A 23991-nucleotide genomic window follows, 5' to 3' on the forward strand; every position below is an offset into this window, starting at 1 on the left:
CAAATGTATGTCTATCATTTCTACTCAAGGAAGAGTTGCAGTGCAACATGCTCAAAACTATGCAAGGATAAGAAAAAATAAGTTTCTAGTGGTAAGAAAACTAGAAGAAAAATGACCTTGACTTTTCTTCCAAATGCCAATTAAATGTTTAGGTTTAAACCAATAAAGTTAAATCAAAAATATAAAATAAAAAGCATTGTCTAACAATTTGTTCCACAGTCAAAGAGTGTTCACAAACCAATTTATTTCAAGTTTTAATTTTCAAGTTTAGGAAAAGTTTTTCCTCCAAATATTGTAACTTTCCGATTCTGGAGCTTTTCTTTCAAAAACACAAAACATTCATGGTTTGTTATGGAGTGTTATTGCTCAAGATCAATATCTCAACACCAAAAAGGTTGAGAGCCATGATAGTAAAAAAAAAAAAAAAAATGCTTTGATACAAAACAAATTATATTAAAAAAAACTGTCTCTGTGTCTTTGTTACACTGTTCATCTTGAAACTTGATTATTTACAGCTGCAGCAGTTTGTTTTGTGCATTCAGGTGGTCAAACTTCAGTGTTTTCTGTTGATCTAAGACTAATCAGTGCATGAGGAAGTCCTCACTCAGATTATAAAGTCTCCTCTTCGCTTTTATGCGCTTGTTTTTACTGATATTGTCAGAGGAGGACATTTCAAAACGTGAAGGAGAGTCAGTGTCTGGTAACATGGAGCTACTGGATATGAAACTGGGGACAGCAGTTGGATTATTTCTTTCCTTCTTTTTATGTTTATGGGACTCTAATTCAACAGATTCAGCCAACGATTGCCCCTCCGGCAAGACGTTATCAGTGCGTTTCTTTTTCATTTTCTTTTTCTTGTCTTTGACATCATTTAATGTCTGACTTCCAGGTACTTCTGGAGCTGCTATGTCTGCTGTTTCCTTGGCGGCTTGGTCAGAAGTCCTGCTATCATGGGATCTTTCAGCACTGTGACCATGTTCGCCCTTTGGATCCAGAGGAGAGGCGAATTGTTTTTTCTTGTGTGAAGTCAGCGTGAATATTTCTGATTCAGCATCTTCAATGTCAGTTGGTGGATTCTCTTTTATCTTTTTCTTCTTCTTCTTCTTCTTCTTCAACACAACAGCCTCATCAATTTGCAAACATTCCACATCAGCTGCACTTTCCGTGGGGGTTACCGGCTCACTTTCCTCTCGCCTCCGTTTCTTCTTCCTTTTCACCCCACCGTCAGTAGTTTCGGGCAAATCGCTCTGACATGTTTCGTTTGGTTCCTCAAAATCCCGCTCGTGACCTTTATCTGACATCTTCCTCTTCCTTTTCTTTTTCCTGACCCCGTCGTTAGACTCTGCGACAGACAAATTTCCAGCCATTTCTGCTGATTCTGTCTCGAAAGCACCGGCGCTGACGGCAACAGCTTGCGAAGGAGGGCTTTTATCTTTGTTTGTTTGAGCACAGTTTCCCTCTGCATCAGCAGCAAGGAAGGAAGAGGCCCTCTTCTTTTCCTTTTCCCGCACAGACGCTGAATCATGGCTTTGTGCCACAGTGTCATCTGAGATATGTCTGCTCAATATTTCACTCATTCTTTTCTTCTCCTTGTTCTTCTTCTTTTTCTTGGTCACCAGCTCAGCATCTTCGTCTCCAGTTGCTTTCTGGGTTTTGTCAGCAACTTCCCCAGAAGACGTATCTATCCCATCACACACATCGAAACCTGGTTTTTTCTTCTTCTTCTTCTTTCCTGCCAGAGTTGCAGCATCATTAGACATGCTCACATCTACACCATCTTCTTCTCCAGATTGAGTAGCATCATTAGAGGAGGACTGTTTCTTCTTTTTGTGCTTTTTTCTCTTCACACAACTGGAGTCTAACGTTTCTTGAGAAGCTGCAGTATTTTCTAAACAACTCTCATGTTCTTCTAACTGATCTAAAGTTGAATTCAATACTTCCTCTGCATTTATAACTCTCTTTTCCTTTTTCCTTTTCTTCTTTTTCTTCTGTGTCTCAGCATCGTCATTTAGAGGTTCGGCAACTACGCCGGAGGATAACTGCTCCACATCCTCCTCTTGCTCACTGCTTCTTTTCCTCTTTTTTTTCTTCTTCTTCTTCTTTTTCTCTGTCCCGTCACTCACCACATTACAGCTCTCTGAAAACACAGAATCCTCCTCCATCCTCACGTCACATTCTAAATTACCACCCTTGTCCTCTTGACCACTATTTCCTACTGCAACCTTATTCTTGTTTCTCTTCTTTTTCTTTTGTTTTAAAGGGGGTATTTCTCTCTCATTGACACCATCTTCCACACTCCTCTCTCCTTCCTGTCTCAGCGTGTTGTCGTCATGCAACGAGTTCTCCATCTGATTGTTTTCATTAATCTCCAGCTTGCCGCCAGCCTGCAGCGCCGGGGAATCTGCATCTGTGATTTCCACATTCTCAGATGTTGCAGCATGCTGAGCTTCAGGCAGCTTGTCTTTACCGCCGTGCTCTCCTTTCTCTTTTTTTCTCTTCTTTACCCTGCTTTCATCACCATTGGTGTCCCTTATGAGGTGTGGGGGACTTTGCAGGAGATCTTGGCTTTCTCTGGTTCCAGATTCGTCCTCTGGTTGACCTGTTTGGGACGGATCATCTATGTGAGAAACATCAGCTGTCACAGTGACTGATACCTCTCTGTCCAGCTGCGTATACTCCACTGGGCTTGTAGCATCACTATCATTATGAAGCTCTTCCTCTCCTGCGTTTTGGTAGAAAAGATTCCTCTTGCATCTCTTTGTTTTTGGCATTTCAGTTTGGGCCACAATGTTCCTGCCACTTTTTATATGTTCATCACTCTTCCTGCTTTCCGCTCTACAAGAAGACGCTCCATCGTCTGTGCTCTCTGTATCTGAAGGCGATAACGTTACCCTTGATATGGATCCCTTAGCTGGCATTTTATGCAGCATCTTCCATTGCCTTCCTTGTGACATTTCTTGACTGGCATTACTAGCTCTCCTCCTCTTCCTCTGTTGTTTTACGTGGTTGTGTCTCTTCTGTGGAGTGTTCAAGGCTTGTGGGCACTTTGCTTTAGATGACAGCACAAAACGTTTCCTTTCCTGCAAGATAACACACAAACACACACACACATTAGGTCCAAGTTCACACTCGGGAAGTGCTTCGGGATTCAAGATTCCATGAGTTACTTACTTACCACCACTTTGATGTCCTCATCCTCAGACTTTTCTTCTTCTCCTCTGTAACAGTAAAGATGTGATTAATTACACATGTCACTTCAAATAAGCATGAGTACTCCTTGAAATAAACTCACTCTGACAACGGAGGTATCTCCTCCCCGTCCACATCTACTGTTAGTAAAGATGACTCCAGATTATCTCCTCTTTGATAGCTCTGCCACAGCTCTCTGACACATTTAAAGAAGCCTCCCATCCCAAAATTCTGTAAACAGAAAAGACTTTAGAACATATACAACCCTCGTCCCCCAAAACCAGACAGCTAAAACATGTGTACTGAAGTATTAGTTATCCTTACATGGAGCCTTGTATTCTGCTGGACAAACAACAGATTGCTCTTGGGCTTGCCCTTCCTCTCCGTGAGGAAAGGGAAGCTGTATTTTGGCAGTCTGTATTTCTTCTCTCTCCTCTCTCTGCCATCCTCTCTGTGGGGAGCGAAGCATGAATCCTCACCGTCCTCTAGATCTCTGGGAGATGTTGGGTCTGACCTCAAGGTGGAGTGACGCCGCCTTCGTGACCTCACAGCCTCAGGTACCGACTTCTGAGTTAGAAACAAGCTGTCCCCTGAATCACTGCAGAGACACAATTACACATTCACAGCGTCAGACTGGAGCATCCTCAGGCTGCTGCAACACAAATAGGGCTGTTACACGGGTAGTTGCATCATCGCTGTGGCATTAGAGCAGTGGTTCCCAACCTTTTTGGCCTGCGACCCCTTCAAATAAAGTCTGCATGGACCTGTTGTGACATGTTGCATTGTCTAACAGTTAAGTTACTGATTATTGTCTTGATTCATTCGTTAATCATCCACAAAATGTCAGGAAATAGTGAAAAATATCTGTTAAAGTTCCCCACAGTCCAAGATTACATCTTCAAATGTCTCGTTTTGTCTGACTAACAGTCATCACATTCATAATCATCACATTTGAGAAGCTGAAACCAGCTTATTTTATTTAGATTTTTGCTTTAAAAATGACTAAAATGATTATTCAGTAATCAAAACAGCTGCTGATTAATCTAACGAATTGATTAACCTTGCAGCTCTAGAAAAAGCACTTTTTGTTTTATGAGAATGACTTAAAGGCTTGAGGAGGTAAAATACAGAGATCCACAAGAAATAAAGCAAAATTAGAAGAAACCTTGACAAAAAAGAATCACACATTTGTGTCAAAAATATGTGGATTGGTAGGATACAGAAAAAAATTCTGTATCCTATCCTGTCCTATCATCTCACGCCCACTTTGATTGATCCAGCGACCTCTTCTCAGGGTCCTGATCCCCAGGTTGGGAGCCACTCTGGTGGAACCACTGATGATTGAGTAACATTGGTACCTGTCGTTAGCCTCTAGGTCCTGTCTGCTCTGTCCCACAGAAGACTCAAGAAACCGCGATATCTTCTCCACATAATCCGGAGGAGACGTTTCCAGCACAAAGTGACATGACTGTGATGATACCTCAGTGATGGCATCTAATCCACTTCTCTTTACAGGATGATGCCCTGCCTTCATCGTGCAACGCTAGTTCAGAAAAAGATATTAGTCACGGAAGTGGAGATTGGTGATAAATTTGAGTCGATTCAATCTCCTTGATGCCTCCAACGTAAACATGCAAGAAACGAGTTGATTCTTGCGTAAGTTGTCCGCTACAGATACATGATGATGTATAATTACAAATAAGAAAACATTCCTCAAAACACATGTGGCGGTATATACGTCATCAACGCGACGAATGATCACCTGACCGATCACCAAAGAGTAGCAGAAGTCACCGAAATGAACGAGAGAGTTCACTGTGTGTACTTCCGTGTTCGACTCGATGCTGATTTTCACACAATCCAGTGATTCAAATGGACGAACCAACTAACTGAAAGCTTCACGAAAAGCTAGTAAGTAGACCATTGAGTTAAGACTTAAATCAAACAAACAAATTAATCTATTACTAATTGATTACAATATAACCCGTGAACAAAACGTTTATGAAATCTAAGCAGTTATAACTTAATCTGGCTGCACAGGCGAGGAAACACTATGTGGGATATCTATCTTGTTACACTTTACTCTTTGGTCGTACTTTAACCAGCCAGTAGATGTGCCCGCTATAACAATCTACCTCTCCTGCACCTTACAGTCAGCTGTTTTATGTCCAGCTTACAGTACAGTTATGGCAGATATCAGCAAAACTGAGAAGGTCCAGCTGCACACACCAGATCTGGAGGAACTGCGGGGTGGTAAGGACTTCAGCTTTGATATACAGGCAAAGTGACAGGCATGTTTATAATGCGAGTAATGTGTTGATAAAGAGAGAGTAAACACATTATTGCTGGTTGCAGTATTACAAACAGGACTGGAAACCAACTTCGCAGAAGTTCAGGTTTGTGTTGTCGAGTGTCCAGATCTCACCAAAGAGCCCTTCCAGTTTCCTGTCAAAGGTAAAAGCCATGTGTATTTCCCAGTGTGCACAGTTTTCAAATGTTCTAAAACTATGCCACACTATATGTACATGCAGAATCCCATGAGAAGTGTAAAAATCACATCTCTCTAGCACGCCACCTACTGTACATGCATACATTTTAGCCACTGGCTGTGGATCAAAACACTGATTTAGGTCTGAAATACTAGTAATGCATGTATGCAACGTTGTACCAATGATCATGGCAAGAAAAACCTGTCTCAATGTTCATTTGGGCTCCTGATTGTAGTTTTAAGAGAGACTTGAACAAATATGAACCCGTCCTTTAATATCATCTCTTTCCTCACACCGTAGGCTTGTGTGGAAATCCTCGTATCACTGATGTTGGTGGTGTACCGTACCTGATCCCCTTGGCTCAAAAGCACAAGGTAGTTTTTTCAACCACTCACAGCGCAGCATATGGAAACGATGCATGGAGATGACGTGTAATAACTGGTGGTGAATGGGACTTGTCATACTGTCTTCCCCTTTTCTCTTCTCAGGAGTACAACATGAACACTGTATCAAAGGAGCTGGAGCTGCCTGGAGCGTTCATCCTCGGTGCAGCAGCTGCTCCCTCCAGAATCACTGGGATGAACGCGGAGGTTAATCACCTTTACCACCAATACTTTCTGTGTCAGGCAGCTAATAGCAACATGTTGGCATCACACCATCGAATTCTGACCAAAATGTTAGAGTGAAGTAAACAATAACAGCTGACCAATAGGTGCTCCAGATACTGAATTGTGTATAGGTTCGTTTTCAGCGTGCTCACTGCTCATTTTGTACTATTTACACTGTATTACACAACAGCTCATGTAAACAGCTAGTCACTGCAGCCACATGTCCTCCCAGTGAGTGAGATGCTGAATCACTGACCCTCCCTGCAGAGAGTGACAAATAAATCTTTAAAAAAACCAAAAACACTTGAAACACAGAAGTTGACGGAATAACTGTTCTCATTCCCAGCTGATGCCTCTGGTTCTGACTGAAGCGGAGGGAAGGCCCGCAGTGAACAGCAGCTACTTCTCCTCCATCAATCCAGCCGATGGCCAGTGTTTGCAAGAGAAATACAGCGACAGATTCTCCGGCTGCAACTTCGCACTACTGGGCAATCTTTATGCTTGTGAAGGGAAGTCCGGGAAGGTAATTAGACTTAATGGATCAAACAAAATCTACAAATGGATGATGGGGTTCCTGCAAAAATGCATTCTCATTATTTACTTTGGTTTTTGGCAAATAATGAACTTCTCTGGTTATATATGAATCCAAACACAATTATCTGGGTGTCATTAACCAAGTTTTTGTGCATGAACTTCGGCCTTTGGACATGTTTGCTCCCGACATATGAAAGAAGAAACATTAACAAATGTAAAGTGACTATACAAGCTGAGTTGACACGTTCTCTTCATGTGTGCCCCCTTAGGTCATAGAGGTGAGGGCTAAGAAGAGAACAGGAGGCCACAGTCTCGTGACGGCCTTGAGGAAGACTCTTGAAGATCGTTACCCTGATAAAAGCCTGGCTCTGGGAGGCACCTTCATCATCCAGAAAGGGAAAGCTAAAATCCATATCATGGCAAGTATTGTCAACAAGAAGGCGCAGAATGAGCGACTGATTGTTACTGTCTAGTTTCAAAGGAGGAATGGGTCTCTGTTCTCTGTGTATCATGTTGTTTTGCATTTAAATGGTTGTTCATGATCACTTGATTGTTTTCTGAGGATGCATATATGGTTGCCTGTTGCCTGGGGTTACAGCCAATTCCTTTTTGTTACCTGTTGTAAATGGCCATCATTTGCAACAGTAAAAAAAAAAACCCAAAACATTGTGGAAGCAAATTACACTTTCTTGCCTTACTGTCAAGTTTCAAACATTGATTAATTTCCTTGTGTTGACTCATACATAGCCTAGAGAGTTCTCAGCCTGCCCCCTCAACACCAACGATGAGGTCAACAACTGGCTCAAGCACTTTGAGGTCAGCGCCCCACTCATCTGCCAGTCAGTGCTCGTATCCAGAGATCCTGTAAGTAAAGCAAACACACAATCACAATGAGACAGATGAGATCAGATGAGTTCATGATTGGAGCACAACACTTAAAAAAGGACCTTTTATCTGGTTACAACTGCATTATAGTGTGTTATAAACAATTTATGAAGTGTTTATATACTGCTTATAAATGCTAAACAAGGGGGGTTAAAAGTGTTACTCTGCTGTGTGTTGTGTATTCAGGGTTTAGACCTGCGTGTGGAGCACACCCACTGCTTCAGTCACCATGGAGAAGGTGGCCACTACTACATAGACACCACACCCGACAGTGTGGAGTACCTGGGCTACTTCATGCCTGCAGAGTTTGTCTACCGCATCGACAGGCCCAGAGAGACCCACACAGTTGGACGGGATTGAAACACAGTATAAACAGCAGCACAGCATCTCTTGATCTAATCTAAATGAATCAAGCAGTATGTGATTTATGTTAGGTCCTATGATTTATAAAATCCCACAAAAAATGTACAATGAAAATGATTTGTTAGCATCATTTGCTCTCATAATTCTTCTATTAACTTCTATTCTTCTATCTTCTAATAACTTCAGAAATTTTCGTGTATTATAATAAAAACAATCTTGAATTTGTGTTTTGGCTCTTTTTTGTTTGTTCACATTGAAGTAGTTCATTTTATTATTTGGGTAAATTTGGGACCTTGAACTACACAGGCTGCCAGCTCCATCATGATAAAATATTGTGCAAGACAGGTCAGACTAGACAGTCGCAGTAAGTAAAGACAGACAGAACTATCACTTTACACACTCATGGTCCTCATACACAGCGGTTTTCACTTGCTAACCCTCTTGAGGACAGGGGAGGTGCTTACAAAATGTGCTTGATTGACATATGTCTAACTCCTGCACCTGTTGAGGTGGGATAGCAGAGATCTAATCAGCCAGAAGTGAAAACACCTGTATATGTTAGCTATCAGAACCATATAGAAGAGAGCTATCAGAGGTTACATATGTATAACTGTAACCCTCATCCTGGTTTTAGAGCCAACACTGGATAATATATTTGTCTAAGTTATCCCCAGAGAAGAATTGTCATGTCTACGCTTGTGGAACAATGTATGACGTGTGAGCTACACATTTAAGGATTTACAAACCCACACCTTTTCCTTTATCATTCTCACTTCCCACTTCATTTTTGTTATGAAAGCAGTATGAACCCCATCACATTTGTTCCTCCCAGAATGAGTTTTAGTATTTTTTACTCTGTTTCCCCAATTCTGTTTCATACTGCCAACAAAATACATTTTTAAAACATACCAAATTTTAAAAAGGTTTCAGGCGATTACAATAGGTTATAGTAAATAAAATATTGTATTGTGGTTACATTAAATGTAATTGGGAAAGTATTAACACAGTTTGTCACTGTTATGATGAAAACCTTTGGATTTTACAGTCATGGTTATTGAAAAATCCCAAGATGTACATTTAAGCAAAACATATATGTGAAAAATGAATTATTATGATAGAATGGATGAAGGATTGCTTTATATATATTTTTTCCATTGCACATGGAAAAAATATATATCATTGTTGTCATTGTTGACAACATAGACATAAAAAAGAACACATTTAATAGTTTAACCGCTTTGTTGTTTCCTGGGGAAGAGAATGTTCAGTTTGGTTTCATTAATGGAAGTAGGTGGTATTGGACAATATAATTACTATCTATCTATCTATCTATCTACTGCTTTATGTCACAATATCAACAGCAAAGCATCAAGAGTTGATGAAACAAAATAACATAACATTAAGATTGACATGTATTAATCATATATAGTATATCTATGTATCCATGTGTATACATGGTATATTCTATGCATGTATTTGTGTATGTGTGGGTGTGTGTGTGTTTGTGTTTGTACATATAATACATATTGGGCAGCAAGATATGCCCTGTCTCCTTCTCCTGGGAGTATTTTTAATTTTGAGAGGTCATTAAGCTCTTTGAAAAGTGAAATATTAGAGTTGAACTTGCATGTTTTCTCTCTCTCTAGATGACCGTGTGCAAACACCGCCCTCTGCTGACCCGAGCAGGTAACACATCATTTCCCACAATGCTGCTGCCGCACCAGCCCGGAAGTAAGACGTTTATTGACAACATGGCCGCTGAATTGGGTCTGGATTTGGAGAAAATAGGAATTTGACAGCACTCTCCGGGGCTGCAGCAGTAACCCGTCTCCCAGCTCAGGAGTGCACGGAACAGATGCGTGTGAATGAAGGGAGCCGTGAACCCACGGGATGGTGTCAGTGAGCTGAGGAAACGTTTCAGAGTGTGAAACCCGTCATGTCGTTTTTCAAGAGGAAAGGTGAGGACGCTGCAACGTCAACGGCAGCTAGCAGCAGAGACACTCGGCGGAGGAGGAGAGATTGAGGGTACTCCTCGAAAAGATGTGACTAATATGTGGCCGAGACTGCGGCTGCTAGTTAATTAGACAGAGACAGGGATGCCGTGGTGTTTGTGGAAATGAGCTGTCCCGCCGCCGCTGCTGCTCACCGCAGTAACACGGCTAGCTTAGCGGTGGCCTCACTGTCCTCCTACCCGATCAGACGTTAACCAGGGCGGCATTAAACACACCGCAGAGCATACACGTTAGTACGTAGACGTGAAAATAGTGCTTCTTCATGGTCAAAAGTCTCTTATTTGTGATAGCTAACACTTGACACAAATGTCGAGCTGTGCTACGGCGGCTAGCTTTATCAAGGCGTTTCTCACACATACAGCCTCAATGAACAAGAAATACGAAAAAGATAAAAAACAGTCCGTTATGTCTGAGTCAGAGTTGATGGTTATCATGAAGGAAATGTGCGTTGTTAGTCCTTATTAAGAGCCCTTAGCCGAAATGTTAAGCATCAACTTCTAAGAAAGAGGAGCGGATATGAATCGGACTTGTCCATTAGCTATTAGATAGACATAAACATCATGACCAGGCATTATTTCAGGCCAACCCTCCTATAGTTTTGGCCACCAAGTGAAAGAATAGCCACTGCATGACGCAAAAATTGTGCCCTTGACACAGGGAAATTTGTTATCCAGTTTACTATTGCTCATGTCCTTAAATGGTCCTTACTCACCTGCACAAAGCCTCACTGACTCTACCTGTTTGCTGTGCTGCTCCAGTTACACCCATTTACTAAATGATGAGGGACAATAATGACTTCCAATATATCAGTCCTGCAATAACTCCTACTTTTCATGAAGGTTGTAATGTTCAGTTTTTGTTCAGAGTGTTTTAGAGAGGTGTTTATTCAATTTCATGGTCATTCTGAAGGCTGTAGTTTCATTATACTGTGAGGTTTTTCTAATATTTTGTCCATGTTTGTGTACTCCATTAGGGTAGACTATTAAAACACCTGTCAGTATATTGTAAGACAGTTTTAACAAAAACTAAACATGACAGTCTTCATGAATGTAGGATGTATTGCAGACCTGTTGAATTAGGCTGCATTTGTTTGAGCTACTGTAGGTGTACCAAATAAACTGGAAACTGAGTGTATTTAAAGAAGCAGCAATACATTTACTCACTAAATCATCCCAGTTAGATTACAAGAGACATTTTCACTGAGCCTTGCTTTGATAAAAGGGACAGAAAGGAGAGCCAGTGATTGTGAAATGGATTTCAACTGAAAAGTCTGCTCGTGTTTCATTCAGGAAATCAGCACAGTATCTTCACTGTCTAATCTGGCCTGCAGTTGTTCATCTTAAAGAGTGAGATTAGTGGTCAAAGCAGCTGACACAGCACATCTTCAAAATTAGGAAATGTTGCAAGAGTGCGCTTATAACGCTCTAAAGTAGGATTCAGGACTGACAGGAAGTGGGTGTGTTCTCGGGGATAGGCATGGTTGAAATGTCGTCAGTCAAATCTGTTTGCCACAAGTGAACATATTTTCATTATTACAATGCTTTTAATCTTAATATCTTCAGGTTGGTCATTCAAAGGTCATTGTTGTTTCCTTTAGTTATCTTGATCAGGAAGTAATCCATACAAGTTTTCCTTTATCAGTTTTAGCCACCTGTTGTTCAGTTAAGCATTTGTTTGTTTATAATGGGCCCATACAAAATTTCTTCCCATCTGTCTTTGTGCTAAAGCGCTGAGATTAAGCTCCTCCTTTTTTTAAAATTCATTTTTATGTCCAAAAGTGAAAGTGTTGTTTGTTTTTTTAGAACATCTAGAAAATCAATTGCATCAAGCCATCATGGTTGTTTGAGTTTTTATTTAGAGCAAAGAGACTGATGCTTCAGTTTAGTACAGCAAAGTTTTTTTTTGGAGCTCAGACTTTTTCACAACTCTTTCCTGTGCCTACCAGTGCCAACCAACTCTGACTTTTGGCTGACACATGCATTCACAAACATCTGTCCAAAATGTCTCTCTGAAAGATTATCTTCTGTACCATTTGCCCAAGTCTTACGGTCCATTATGTAATGTCATTGCTTGAAATTGATACTCGGCCTAACTGGTCTTTGCAGCAACAACCTAATCTGAAGATATGAATGTTGAGTCACTCTGATCATGTCTGCCAATGTGCATTCATTCTACTGTAGTCTGTGTGTTTCCTTTTTTAATTTGACAGTTGGCCACAGAGGTTAGGAGCGGCGTCAAATATTTGTCTTGTTAAATAATTTTACAGTAGATCACAAAATTCTAGCTCACCCACTTGGTTGGCCTGTTTGCCATCTGAAGTTAGGATATTGTTTACTTTTTTTTTTTTTTTAATAGAAAAGCAGCAACTCCAGCTGTCTCACAGTCAACTCCACTCAGCTGAAGGAAAATCTATCTTTAAACTTCTGATGAACCAAGGTCACAAATCTTGTGAGGGGCTCTTAATGCCGATGTCAAGTATGAAAGCCCTCTCAGTTCTGCTTACTATATGGTGAGCAGGACTGAGAGTGCTTTCACATATCAGAACACAACTTCCCTATTTATCTCCTTATTCATCAGCAGCAGCATGGAAGCAGGTCCGCAGTAAATGACGTGTTTACATAGCATAGTTATTCAGGGTTGCTTGTACAGTATATCAGTTTCCTGACTATGCCTTTATCTAACTAGATAGTACTTTCCAGTCAGTGACACCACAAGAACCTTTCCCCTGACTCCACAATCACTCTTGTGTATGATTTTTTTTTTTTTTTTTTTTAAACTTGCTGGTCTCACCCTGTATTGTGAATGAAAATGCTGTACGCCTCTCCAGTTACAACACTGCTCTCATCTTTCTCCCCGCAGCTAAAAGCAAAGAACCTGAGAGAGTGACAGATGCTAAAGTCAACAGAGGTGAGTTCATCTTTACCTCTGTGATGTTATGAAAGTGTCATACAGTGTTGTTGAATTTGGAAATGTTTTGTTTCATAGAATCATTGAAAATTGTATGAAAACGCTACAGACCTAGTAGATAATGTTCAATGATATCTGTGATGTATTAGCTGACTTTTTGCTTATACATGTTTTTGTATCTGTGTGTACTCAAGACTGAAATTAACATTTTCAAGGTAGTGATTCTTGCTTAATTTGGCTTATGTTTAATCATCACTGGTTACATTGTCACAAGGACCCACATTTTGCCCTTTAGCTATTAAGTGAAAGACAGAGCACACAGTCAAATGAACACTGAGCAAGTCTGTCTTCTCAAACATGTCTCGCACCCCTGAGGCATCTGTACACAATGTGTGAGCTCTTTCAAAGACAGTTATTTCACTTTAAAAAAAGACCTTTTCATATAAGTCACTCCGATGTTGTACATTCAAGCCACTCAGGAATTTGACGTTATTGTACTTCGCTCACAGCTCCAGTCAGCCCTCACTCTCCATCACTAGGACTAAGGAACCACCATGCCATCCAGGAAGCTGCGGGGCCCAGCCATGTGGCCATTAACGCCATCTCTGCCAACATGGACTCCTTTGCTCGAGGTCGCACCGCCATCCTCAAGAAGCAGCCGAGCCACATGGAGGCTGCGCACTTCGGCGATCTTGGTACAGAGTTCACGTGTTGTACACTGTTTTTAGTGATAACATACAGAGGCCAAATCAAACATTTCACCATTTAGATTTGGGGTGTTTGCATAAAAGTAACTGCGGAGTTATTGTTGTAGATGGAAAACCAGCATTTTGTTTTTTTTCAAATGGTTGAAATTCAAAATACAGGTTTTACCTCAGTGGTTAGTGCAAGTATTTAAGAAAACTTCATTAGTTTATACTTCTTTGTTGTCTTATGATTATCACCTTGAATTTCCAGTAATTTTGCTTAGATTTGGTTAAAATGAATGCAAAGTATAGAAATAAAAATGACAGCATGTATGAAGGGTATGCCAAATAATAAAAGCTTGACATACTCAGGCAAATGAAATAAATGAGAAGTAAATGAAAATTATCAAAAATGAACAAATATTTGCAATAAAATTTGCATAAACCATATGGAGATAATTAGGTTTCTCATAGTAGCGTACTGTAGCTACAGTATGCGTGAGTGTGACAGTTGCATCACTGAAATGGCTTAAACAACCCACTGTCTTGTGCAAGGGGGAAAACACTTCATTAACCCTATAAGGCACTCACATGACACGAGCACCCAGACCTTCAGCAACACGCAGTCCGTCTTCACGCGTTGTCACACGGTGAAGAAACAGCTCCTCCTTTTTTTATCTAAAATTAGATTGTGTGTTTGTGCGCAGGGTGCCGTGATATGAGGCAGCGAACGTGTAGAATGACTGACATGTTGAGTGACAGCAGTGGCAGGAACTGTACGAGCAAGTTGTCCAGAGAATAGCTGGGTTGAGTCAGACAGAGGTGGAGGAACCTGTGCCACAGGCCGGACAACAAAATCTGAATGAAACACATTGGGTGCCGATGATTTGTGGGCTGCAGAGATTCAATAGGAGGAGGAGGAAGGATAAACGTCAGTGAGGAGGAAGGTGTCAGTGTCAGTGTCAGTTTGTAGGCAGTCGTGCCAGTTAATCCTAGAGCAGGTGGTGAAAGCCGTACCGTCCTCAGAGCTAGTGGGACTTAAACATTCACAGGTTAGTAGCCTGTAGGAATTGAGTGGCAGCATGAACCACAATGTTGGACATGATTTCTCTCGTCTCCTTTGATCGTGGTTGAAAGAGTATAGAGTAGATGAATCAAAATCAGATTTATTGCCAAGTAAGTTTGCACATTCAAGGAATTTATCTTGGTGTTGTGCACAATAATCAAAAAATAGAAGACAAGAGAAAAAAAGTATATACAAAATGAGATAAATACAACTACCACAAAAGACAGGTGGTATAAATATATAAATACAATTTTACAATAAAGAATAAGTAGAAATATACTCTATGTGAAGAGAGCTGTTGAGTTGGGAATGTGCAAATGTTCATAGTATAAGCAGTTTAGGTAATACGCAAGTGTAATGATACAAATACAAACAGTTGTGTTAATGTAATGCACCATGTTAGATGTGATGAGTTCACAGATGTACAATATAAGATAATAGATTTCACATTAATATGATGTGCAGTCACTGTGAGTGGGAGACCAGCTGTAGTTGGGGAGGAACTGTTCTTGTGATATGAGGTTTTTGGTCAGGATAGACCTCAGCTTCTTGCCGTAGGGGGATGTTTGAAAAAGTTTATGTCCGGGTCTTGTTGATGAAGCCAGCTGCAGTCGGGAAGAACCTGTTCTTGTGGTGTGAAGTTTTGGTCAAGATAGATTACAGTCTCTTGCTTGAGGGGAGTGTTTAGAAAAGGTTTTATGTCCTGGGTGGGAGGGGTCGGCCATGATCTGCTCGCCTTAGTGTCCTGGAGGCGTGCAGATCCTAGAGGGACGGCAGGTTTTAGCCATTCACCCTCTCAGCAGAGCGAATGATACACTGCAGTCTGCCCTTGTCCTTGGCAGTGGCAGCAGCGTACCAGATGGTGATGGAGGAGGTGAGGATGGATTCATCGATGGTGGTGTAGAAGTGCACCACCATTGGCTTTGGCATGTTGAACGATTTCAGCTGCCACAGGAAGTACATCCTCTGCTGAGCCTTCTTGGTGAGGGAGCTGATGTTCAGTTCTCACTTGAGGTCCCGGCTGATGATGGTGACCAGGTAGCGGAGGGACACTTGGCAGTCACACGGGGTGATGGAGGCGGGTGGGGCCGGGCTCTTTCTGAAATCCACGACCATCTCCACTGTCTTTAAAGCGTTGAGCTCCAAGTTGTTTTTGCTGCACCAGGACACCAGATGGTCAATCTCCCGCCTGTAGGCGGACTCATCCCCACCAGAAATGAGCCTAATGAGGGTGGTGTCATGTGAAAACGTCAGGAGCTTGACTGACTGGTGACTGGAGGTGCAGCTGTTTGTATACATGGAGAAGACCAGAGGGGAAAGGACGCAGTCTTGAGGGGAACCGGTGTTGATGGTCCTGGACAGGAAGTTGTTGATCCAGCTGCAGGTGTAGTCGGGCATGTGCAGCTGGGAGAGCTTGTCCTGCAGCAGAGCTGGGATGATGGTGTTAAAGGCAGAGCTGAAATCCACAAACAGGATCCTGGTGTAGGTTCCTGCGGAGTCCAGGTGCTGGAGGATGAAGTGGAGGGCCAGGTTTACTGCATCATCCACAGACCTGTTGTCTCCAGGAGTGGGTCGGTGATGGTTTTAAGGTGGGACAGTACAAGACGCAGATGTGAGGAGGCACTGCAGATTTTGAGTGGCTTTGAAAAGATATGCAAATGAGGCTGGTGTTTTTGATGATGTGATGCAGACACAGATGCTGCGCTGGTTGTTGTGATTTAAACAGCTTTCAGTGTCAAGGTGGCCTTGACTGTGTGATCTTCAGGAATGTGAAGAGGCAGATAGATAAACAACTCGCTGGGTGACACCTCTTGAATTTTATCAAGATTCAAAGCTTCAAAGAGCAAACATAACATCACGAAGCTTCTGCCCACATCTCACTCGAACTGCAGATGATGTGCTCAGATTTCATAATCAAGCAAGTGTCGGGTTTGTAGTCAATGAACACGCTGCCTCGTTTATTTTGCTTTCTGGGTGTGTGTGTTTGTAGTAGCTGTCCCCCAGGATGGCGGATGTTATTCAAACAGACAGTCTCTATTTGACACATTGTAAAGTCAAATACTTCTCTACAGGAATCTGATTACAATACATTCCATGTCACCGTCTGAGAGCTCAGACGTAGCTGGAGTTTGAGTCTGGTGTGATTTGACTGCCAAAGGTTGCAGGAGTGTCCGCCGCCGGCCACTTCATATACGCATGAATGACAGGATGGACACGAGACACAAAGCATGATTCTGAAAAATTTCTTTGGGTTAAATCATCCGTGAAATTACATAGTCTAAGGCCACGTTCAGACGGAGTGCTGGAAATTCACGTCTTCAAAACAAATATCCAGGAGTTTAAATTCAGCTCACAACAGCCTTCAGTCTGGACTAAATTTTCAGTTGAAATGGGAAGGTTGAACACAGAAAATCCACCATTTACCTTTCACTACATCTTCCAACTTCCATCAATAAAGTACACAATTTATCTTCTTCAAGTATGAAAATTGAAAGCTGTACATTAAAGAAAATGTAGTGCTCAGTCTGGTTTTAAAGTGGAACAATTCTGTTTCTAATCTGTGCCTATTTGTGCCCGTGTCATATGAATGCAGAGGGTTTTGGCTTAAGTTTACATAGTGTCTTTAATAACATTAGAGCTGTTATTCTGGACACTTGGATTACTAATACTTGTATGGATCATTACTGTAAATGTATATGCTTCAGTGATCTCAGCCTTGCAGACAGGAATTTATACTATCTGTCAACAAGACGCTACAATTCATAAATTATCTTAGATATCAGTGTTCTTGTTTCCCACTGTGTAATGACAGGTTTCTTTTTCAGTCAGCATAAGTACTTGATAATTAATGCACTCTTTTAAATTGAGATAAATTACATTGAATTGCACAGCAGCAGATTTGTAAAGCATCACATATCAGGATTGTCTTATGTTGCTAGAAATACACTGTTGACACTGTTTTGGTTGAGGTAGTTGTACTTGAATGCAATTTATAACAAAGTAAAACATATTAATAAAGTCTATAATGTGTCTTTCTGAAACCTATAGTTACCTCTGCTAAGTTTATTGCTCTGTTGTGTTTGTATTTGTATGTTCCAGGTCATTCCAGTGTAAACTATCAGCCCCAGGAGACCCGCTCTCGGCTGTCCAAGACGGTAGACCATGTCCTTCGGGACAACGTGGCGATGCCCCACTACATGCATTTCATGGAACTACAGGGTGCCGACCACCTGGTTCGGTTCTGGTTGGAGGCCGAGAGTTTCCGCTCCACTAGCTGGTCCCGAGTCCGAGCACACAGCCTCAATTCTGTCAAACACAGCTCCTTGGCCGAGCCCGTCCCTGCTTCTGAAGGTGGCTCGGAGCTCTCAGGGCTCGCCCAACACACACCCAACGCCCTCACCCGGGACTGTAGCAGTGAAGGCACTACAGTGCAGTCAGAGCAGCGGGACTCCTCCAACACAGAAGCAGGCCAGAGACCCGGCACCCCTCGAGCAGAAACCCCCAGCAGGCAGCCACCGTCCAGGACAGGGACTCCCTACAAGTCAAACAGCACCCTGCGAGACCTCTCAGACAAACTCATGAAAAGTGAGTCAGCTTTACACACGTCTTTCTCTTTATATTTCTCTAATTGTTTATGTTTTTTCCACATACTGTACTCAGTGGGCTACTGCTGCCAAGTCGAATTAGGATGTTTTAAATTCAGAAAGTGAATTTTCATTACACTGATGGAGAACGATTATGAAAAGCAGCTTTAATGACTGTTAAATCTGAAGTAAGTACTTTGTACTCTAGTGGCCCCAGTGGGCAACTAGATTGTTGAAATCTTTGAAAGTTTAAACAGCTTCGTGCAGAGAGATTGTTTGGGGGTGATGGGGAGAAACTTTTTTTAGCTACTGTTTCATTTCCCTCCACTTTGCGATTCAGAATTATCTTTTGCAGCTTTAAAACAACTGGAGAGAGAAACTACTTATCTTGTAGCATCACTAGATTATCAGCTATGTTTGTGTTTTTTCAGGTATAGAGAAAGATGCAGTTACCATCTTCACTAAGTACATCTCTCCAGACGCTATGAGGCCTATCCCCATCACAGAACAGATCAGAAACGACATAGTTGGTAAGACGCATATCAGCGTAATGTAAACATGGTCTGTTTTGTTGCATTTTTACCAAAGCCCGACTGATTTGAGTTAATTCCTGTGTTTCCTCTGTGTAGCTAAGATATGTGGAGAGGACGGCATGGTGGACCCAAACTGCTTTGTTATTGCACAGGTGGTAGTCTTCTCCATCATGGAGCAACAGTGAGTTTCTATCTGTTCATTTTCTAGAAGAGTTAATAGTCACACAGAAAGGTTTTCCCCCGTTGCCATATTTTGACATTTAAGATTAAAGTGTCTCCGCTGTCCTTTGTCGTTTTACCACCTTGACATCCACTTTAGCGGCTGCATTCACCTCCCACTTGCTCTTTCATTCCCAGGCACTTCAGTGAATTCCTGCGGAGCCATCATTTCTGTAAATACCAGATTGAAGTGTTGACTAGTGGTTCCGTGTTCCTAGCTGACATCTTGTTCTGTGAGTCAGCTCTCTTCTACTTCTCTGAGGTGAGTGGGCCCAGTGGTTCCCAAAACATTGTTTTACACTGTTACTGTTAAACAGTTTTTGCTCCTGTCACAGACAATCTCTGCCTCCTCTTGACTCCTTACTATACACTTGTCCTCTCTTGCCACTGCTGCAAGAGGTTCTGTGGGAATGAACAGTGACAGTTAGTTTGCATATTTATCTATCTATCCTAGAGGGAAACTCCACTGTCACAGCATCAATAAACTCAGGACACAGTAACAAACACAAACAACTTGTGAATGCTCTCTTTACAATCTTCTAGCCTGTTGATATATTTATATGATACAGGGGTGATAATTATGTTAATTTGACAGAGTTAGCACACATACAGTGAATCATGACAGACACTGTCAGTTGATTTGTTCCATCTTCTGTATCTCCGTCCCTGCAGTACATGGAAAAGGAGGAGGCGATGAATGTATTGCAGTTCTGGCTGGCGGCAGACAACTTCCAGAACCAGCTTGCAGCTAAAAAGGGCCAGTATGATGGTCAGGAGGCCCAAAATGATGCCATGATCCTATACGATAAGTAGGTTTTCATGGTGCTGCTTTGCTGTGCTGTTGTGCTCAGAAATACCAGTTGTTTTTGTCAAAGGGATGGGGTTTGACTTGAAACTGTTCAGTGTTTACTGTGATGCTGTTTTTCCTGTATTAAATGTCATTTTCTTAGAATTACTGAAGGTCATATGGATTCGCTCTATTGTGCCTCATTTCAAGTCACAAATCTTTCAGTAAAGCTATTGAGGTTTTTTCTGAACCAGAAGTAGTATTGTAGGTACTGATTGAAATCAATATAAGTACCCTCATCTGAACTCCTTCATTGCTCTGTTTCCTTTCCAGGTATTTCTCACTCCAGGCCACCAACCCTCTGGGCTTTGGCGACTCTGTGCGGATGGAGATAGAGTCGAATATCTGCCGAGAGGGAGGCCCTCTCCCCGACTGTTTCACCACTCCACTCAGACAGGCCTGGACAACCATGGAGAAGGTCAGATTCTCTAAAAGCCACCCACCAAGGACTCCATTATTTTCAATATGGGTTTTCTCTTCTGTTCTTTCACTACGTGAGGAAATATGGAATATGCAGCTACATAAACAAAAGCAACCTAAACAAAGAAATACAAAGCCTTCAGTTCAGTTTCATTGTCCAGCAAAGTAGGAGAAAATTGTGATATTTTAAGATTGTGGTTCAATAGCGCTTTTGTCTGTACTCCATGAACTTCTTTCTTGAATTTAATTGAAAGGTTTTGTACTGTAAGTCACTGACAACTTGTCCTGTTACACCACTGACAAATGCACCTGCTTTAAGTTAATGAAATAGAAGTTGAACACTGTTGTTAGCACATAAAGGTCAGTAACAAACCTTTTAACTTGTACCTAGAAATATATCAGGGAGCTCATTATTTTCTAAGAGTTCACCCTGTCTTGTGTTTGCGCAGGTCTACATGCCAGGCTTCCTGTCTAGTAACCTTTACTACAAATACCTGAGTGACCTCATCAACTCAGTGCGTGCGGATGAGTTTGTAAATGTCAGCACTCCGGGTCAGGGTGGGCCTGCGGACAACGACCGTCCAAGTTCAAATGCCAGCGAGGGCTCTCAAACTCAGGTGACCCAAACCTTAACCCACATCTTCAGCCCCCGCGGGGGTGTTCTTCTGTCTGCTGACATTTAGACCTGTTCTGTCTCATTAGATGAATTATGAAGATATTTTTGTTAATGCCAAAGGGTCGTGATCATTTAGTTGTATTCCTAGAGAAAAAAATGATGTTACTTGTAATGCTGCCAAACATTCAGTTCATGGTATCTTCACTACAGCATGGTGTCAAAAAGGCAGCGATAAAGATCCTGAAAAACTTTGATGAGGCGATAACGGTGGACGTTGCCAGTCTGGACCCCGAGTCCCTGTACCAGAGGCCATATGCTGGGTGAGTGTTGCATATCTAATTAGGCTTTACACTAGTTAAATCACCTAATTTATTTTTTGCTAATTTACCTCAAGTTCCTTTCTTGTCTTTTACTTTTATGTTGCTCTCCTTTTAAGTTTCTTTGATTTTCAGACTGCTGTTTGGATTTAATGCTCCCTTGTGAAGTGATTTCATGAGTGTACTTTAAAAAGCAGAACTGAAGAGAAGGATCATACTGACAGACAAAGCTATAATATGTCAGATTTGATTTTTTTTTTTCCCATAGAAATGTCAGTTATTGAATGGATACACACAGCTGTACAGGGATATGTACATGCTTGTGTATATGTGTGTGTGCACCTGAGGCTCACTTTTGTCCCATTTGCTCTGTCTGCTCTTTTCATTGGTCTCCTCTCCTCTGTCTGCTCAGAAGGATGACGTTTGGGAAGGTGAATGAGCTGGGCCAGTTTATCAGGGAGGCAGAGCCAGAGCCGGATGTGAAGAAATCCAAAGGCATGATACACTCCCACTTTTTTCTCTCCTCTGCCTGTTAGACTCTCTCTGTCTTAGTATTCTGTCTTTGCCCTCACTCTGTCATATTTTATCTCATTCTCCTTGCAGTAAAAAACATCTAGCTTGTGGCTGTTTCCATTCTCCTAACAGCTCATAGCCTTCTGAAATATTTAAGAGCATTCCCTTAAAAAAACAGCATCCACTACTCTTAGATTTCAGGGACACAAAATGACATAAAATATCTTAATTTATCATGTCTCTGAGTGTTTTCTCAAGGACTACAACAGAGTCCCAGACATGTTGACTGTAGAATAACTAGCACGAATATCGACTCTCATTCATTACCGTTAACCGCCTGCTTAGAAATTATTATTCACATTTCAAAAGCAGAATCTAACAAATCACTAAATATGTCAGGGTTATCTCACCTTGAGTTAATTTTGAGAGCACTTTTACAGAGAAAGCCAGATTAGCCTGTAGCTTGTGGCAGTGTATTCAGGTCAGTTTATGATGTCTGCTTAACAGATGTCGTCTCTTTTTGTCTCACTCCGTCTTCTCTCTCTCTTCATTTAGGTTCCATGTTTTCTCAAGCCATGAAGAAGTGGGTCCAAGGCAACTCAGATGAGGTGAGACTACAAAATGTTAAAATGCTCATAAATGATTCAGTGGTCTGAGGCTCATGAATGGCATGTAATCAAATCCACTTAGCGGATGACGTATGATTTATTAAATAATCTAATGAAAAGCCCGTGATGAATTAAAGTTGTTTGTGCTGTGACTCTTGCTTTCAAGGCCCAGGAGGAGATGGCATGGCAGATTGCCAAGATGATTGTCAACGACGTTGTTCACCAGTCAAACCACGACAGCCCTGGCAAGTCCACCAAGGTAGAAACTCTCAGTCAGTTGTCTGTTTCCTGTGCAGTGATGTGTGAAATGACTACAGTTCTTTTCTAAGTGTTTTCTTTTGTATGTTTGCAGTTATGACCCCGCTGAGGAACCAAAGGACCGTCACTCCCTGCAGACGCCGGCCAAGCTTGTGACAAACTGTACACAGGGTTCACCCCGCAATGAACTGCATTACTCTGAGAACGAACAAGGCATTTTATCACCTCCCCAACCACCGTGTGTGTGTGTATTTGTGCATGTGTGTGTGTGTGAGCGCGCGTGTGTGAGGCTGTGAGCTTGGGTGAGTAGTTGTTAACGCATGGGCTAGTGGAAAACTTGAAATACATCATTGTTCCAATCTTCCAACTCCATAACACTATAAAGGTACACATGTCGTCGCCCAAAGCAAAGTCAAGTAAAGTAAAGCAAAGCAAAGCAAAGCGCATCATCTTGAGGTCACTTCTCAACTCCTGAGGAAGGAAACATTCAACATGACACTGGCACGAAGAGGCAGCATGTCAGTCAAGACCATTACTGCGTTGCTGTAGCCATACTGTTGAAAAATGTCTTATCTCGGACCTATGGAGGATGTCACAAAGACTGAATTACCCCCTGATGACACACCTCCCCACACCTTTTATAACCATTCCTTGTTTTTAGATGAAATTCTCTCCTAAGGGTCAGCCACTTCAGGCTTAAGCAGATGAAAATCATCGGTTTGGAGTGTCGTACAGTTTTTGCATATGCTTCCCTCATGCCTGGAGTTGTTTTGTCTGCTATTCACTGATGTAAGCTGTCCTACTCTGGACAATTACGTACTGTAGAACATCTGCAAATGTGACAATGAAACAGAGAAGGATCTGATTCTGTTCTTGGACTGGCCGACTTCCTATAGGAACCTCCCGGCACCTTTATAAAGCTTAGAAGAAGAAGAAATACTCCCTAATGAACCGAACTGCTCCAATTGTGATGGAAAACTCCAATCTCCATGTTCTATATATATATATATAGTATATATATGTAGATTTCTGGTTTACCCCATATATTAATGTTAGTCCTTTTTTAATGGTGGTTTTTTTTTTGTATGCATCACTGAATCAAGCGTCAGTGATGGCTAGACTGGTCAACTGGATAGTGTGCTCAGTGAATTAAACTTTTTTTAATTTCTTTTGAGCCTTACCAAGATGTGGAAAAGAACCAGAAAAGAGTTTTGGTACTATGTACCACTAATGTTTTCTGACATGTATGTGTACTTAATCTATAATATATTTAAATTGTGTTTGATTTAAATACATATATTATGAAATGTTTTTGTCTGTGCTCTTTTTAAAAACAA

At 41.6% G+C, this 23991-nt stretch overlaps 3 protein-coding genes across 4 annotated transcripts; 2 read left to right on the forward strand and 1 right to left on the reverse strand.

Moving 5' to 3' along the window:
* Window positions 1-222: 222 nt before the first annotated feature.
* On the reverse strand, window positions 223-4723 carry pho (phoenix). The gene is made up of 5 exons (XM_044370276.1): window positions 4548-4723; window positions 3514-3787; window positions 3293-3420; window positions 3176-3218; window positions 223-3080 (listed from the first exon to the last, which is right to left on the reverse strand). The coding sequence occupies exons 1-5, from the start codon at window positions 4721-4723 to the stop codon at window positions 582-584; spliced, it is 3120 nt and encodes a 1039-aa protein (XP_044226211.1). The 3' UTR covers window positions 223-581.
* A 285-nt stretch (window positions 4724-5008) lies between these two features.
* Window positions 5009-8293, forward strand: c13h11orf54 (chromosome 13 C11orf54 homolog). 2 transcript variants are annotated; one of them, XM_044370278.1, is made up of 9 exons: window positions 5009-5100; window positions 5343-5442; window positions 5545-5643; window positions 5979-6052; window positions 6167-6268; window positions 6633-6809; window positions 7090-7239; window positions 7568-7684; window positions 7892-8293. In XM_044370278.1, exons 2-9 carry the CDS (start codon window positions 5376-5378, stop codon window positions 8063-8065), a joined length of 960 nt encoding a protein of 319 aa, XP_044226213.1. In that variant the 5' UTR covers window positions 5009-5100; window positions 5343-5375; the 3' UTR covers window positions 8066-8293. The 2 variants fall into 2 exon arrangements, with proteins under 2 accessions (XP_044226213.1, XP_044226212.1); XM_044370277.1 differs by lacking the exon at window positions 5009-5100 and having other exon boundaries at window positions 5284-5442.
* A 1477-nt stretch (window positions 8294-9770) lies between these two features.
* Window positions 9771-23965, forward strand: akap10 (A kinase (PRKA) anchor protein 10). Its single transcript, XM_044370522.1, has 15 exons — window positions 9771-10026; window positions 12940-12987; window positions 13497-13682; window positions 17839-18324; window positions 18755-18853; window positions 18953-19037; window positions 19214-19337; window positions 19748-19884; window positions 20196-20340; window positions 20792-20959; window positions 21169-21278; window positions 21688-21770; window positions 22344-22396; window positions 22563-22655; window positions 22749-23965. Exons 1-15 carry the CDS (start codon window positions 10005-10007, stop codon window positions 22752-22754), a joined length of 1845 nt encoding a protein of 614 aa, XP_044226457.1. The 5' UTR covers window positions 9771-10004; the 3' UTR covers window positions 22755-23965.
* The last annotated feature ends 26 nt before the right edge of the window (window positions 23966-23991 follow it).

This window comes from Thunnus albacares, chromosome 13, assembly GCF_914725855.1.
Source record: "Thunnus albacares chromosome 13, fThuAlb1.1, whole genome shotgun sequence".
Classification (NCBI taxonomy): domain Eukaryota; kingdom Metazoa; phylum Chordata; class Actinopteri; order Scombriformes; family Scombridae; genus Thunnus; species Thunnus albacares.

What these genes read in the sequence shown, in the direction of transcription:
- pho (XM_044370276.1), bottom strand. Translation starts at nt 4,723, where the DNA reads ATGAAGGCAGGGCATCATCCTGTAAAGAGAAGTGGATTAGATGCCATC. An exon ending in GACCTAGAGGCTAACGACAG is followed by an intron (nt 3,788 to 4,547) that starts GTACCAATGTTA and finishes GTGTCTCTGCAG; the next exon opens with TGATTCAGGGGACAGCTTGT. An exon ending in GAGATACCTCCGTTGTCAGA is followed by an intron (nt 3,219 to 3,292) that starts GTGAGTTTATTT and finishes TTACTGTTACAG; the next exon opens with AGGAGAAGAAGAAAAGTCTG.
- c13h11orf54 (XM_044370278.1), top strand. Translation starts at nt 5,376, where the DNA reads ATGGCAGATATCAGCAAAACTGAGAAGGTCCAGCTGCACACACCAGAT. An exon ending in TCTGGAGGAACTGCGGGGTG is followed by an intron (nt 5,443 to 5,544) that starts GTAAGGACTTCA and finishes TGCTGGTTGCAG; the next exon opens with TATTACAAACAGGACTGGAA. An exon ending in TCACTGGGATGAACGCGGAG is followed by an intron (nt 6,269 to 6,632) that starts GTTAATCACCTT and finishes TCTCATTCCCAG; the next exon opens with CTGATGCCTCTGGTTCTGAC.
- akap10 (XM_044370522.1), top strand. Translation starts at nt 10,005, where the DNA reads ATGTCGTTTTTCAAGAGGAAAG. An exon ending in CCTGGACAACCATGGAGAAG is followed by an intron (nt 20,341 to 20,791) that starts GTCAGATTCTCT and finishes GTGTTTGCGCAG; the next exon opens with GTCTACATGCCAGGCTTCCT. An exon ending in GCGAGGGCTCTCAAACTCAG is followed by an intron (nt 20,960 to 21,168) that starts GTGACCCAAACC and finishes TCTTCACTACAG; the next exon opens with CATGGTGTCAAAAAGGCAGC.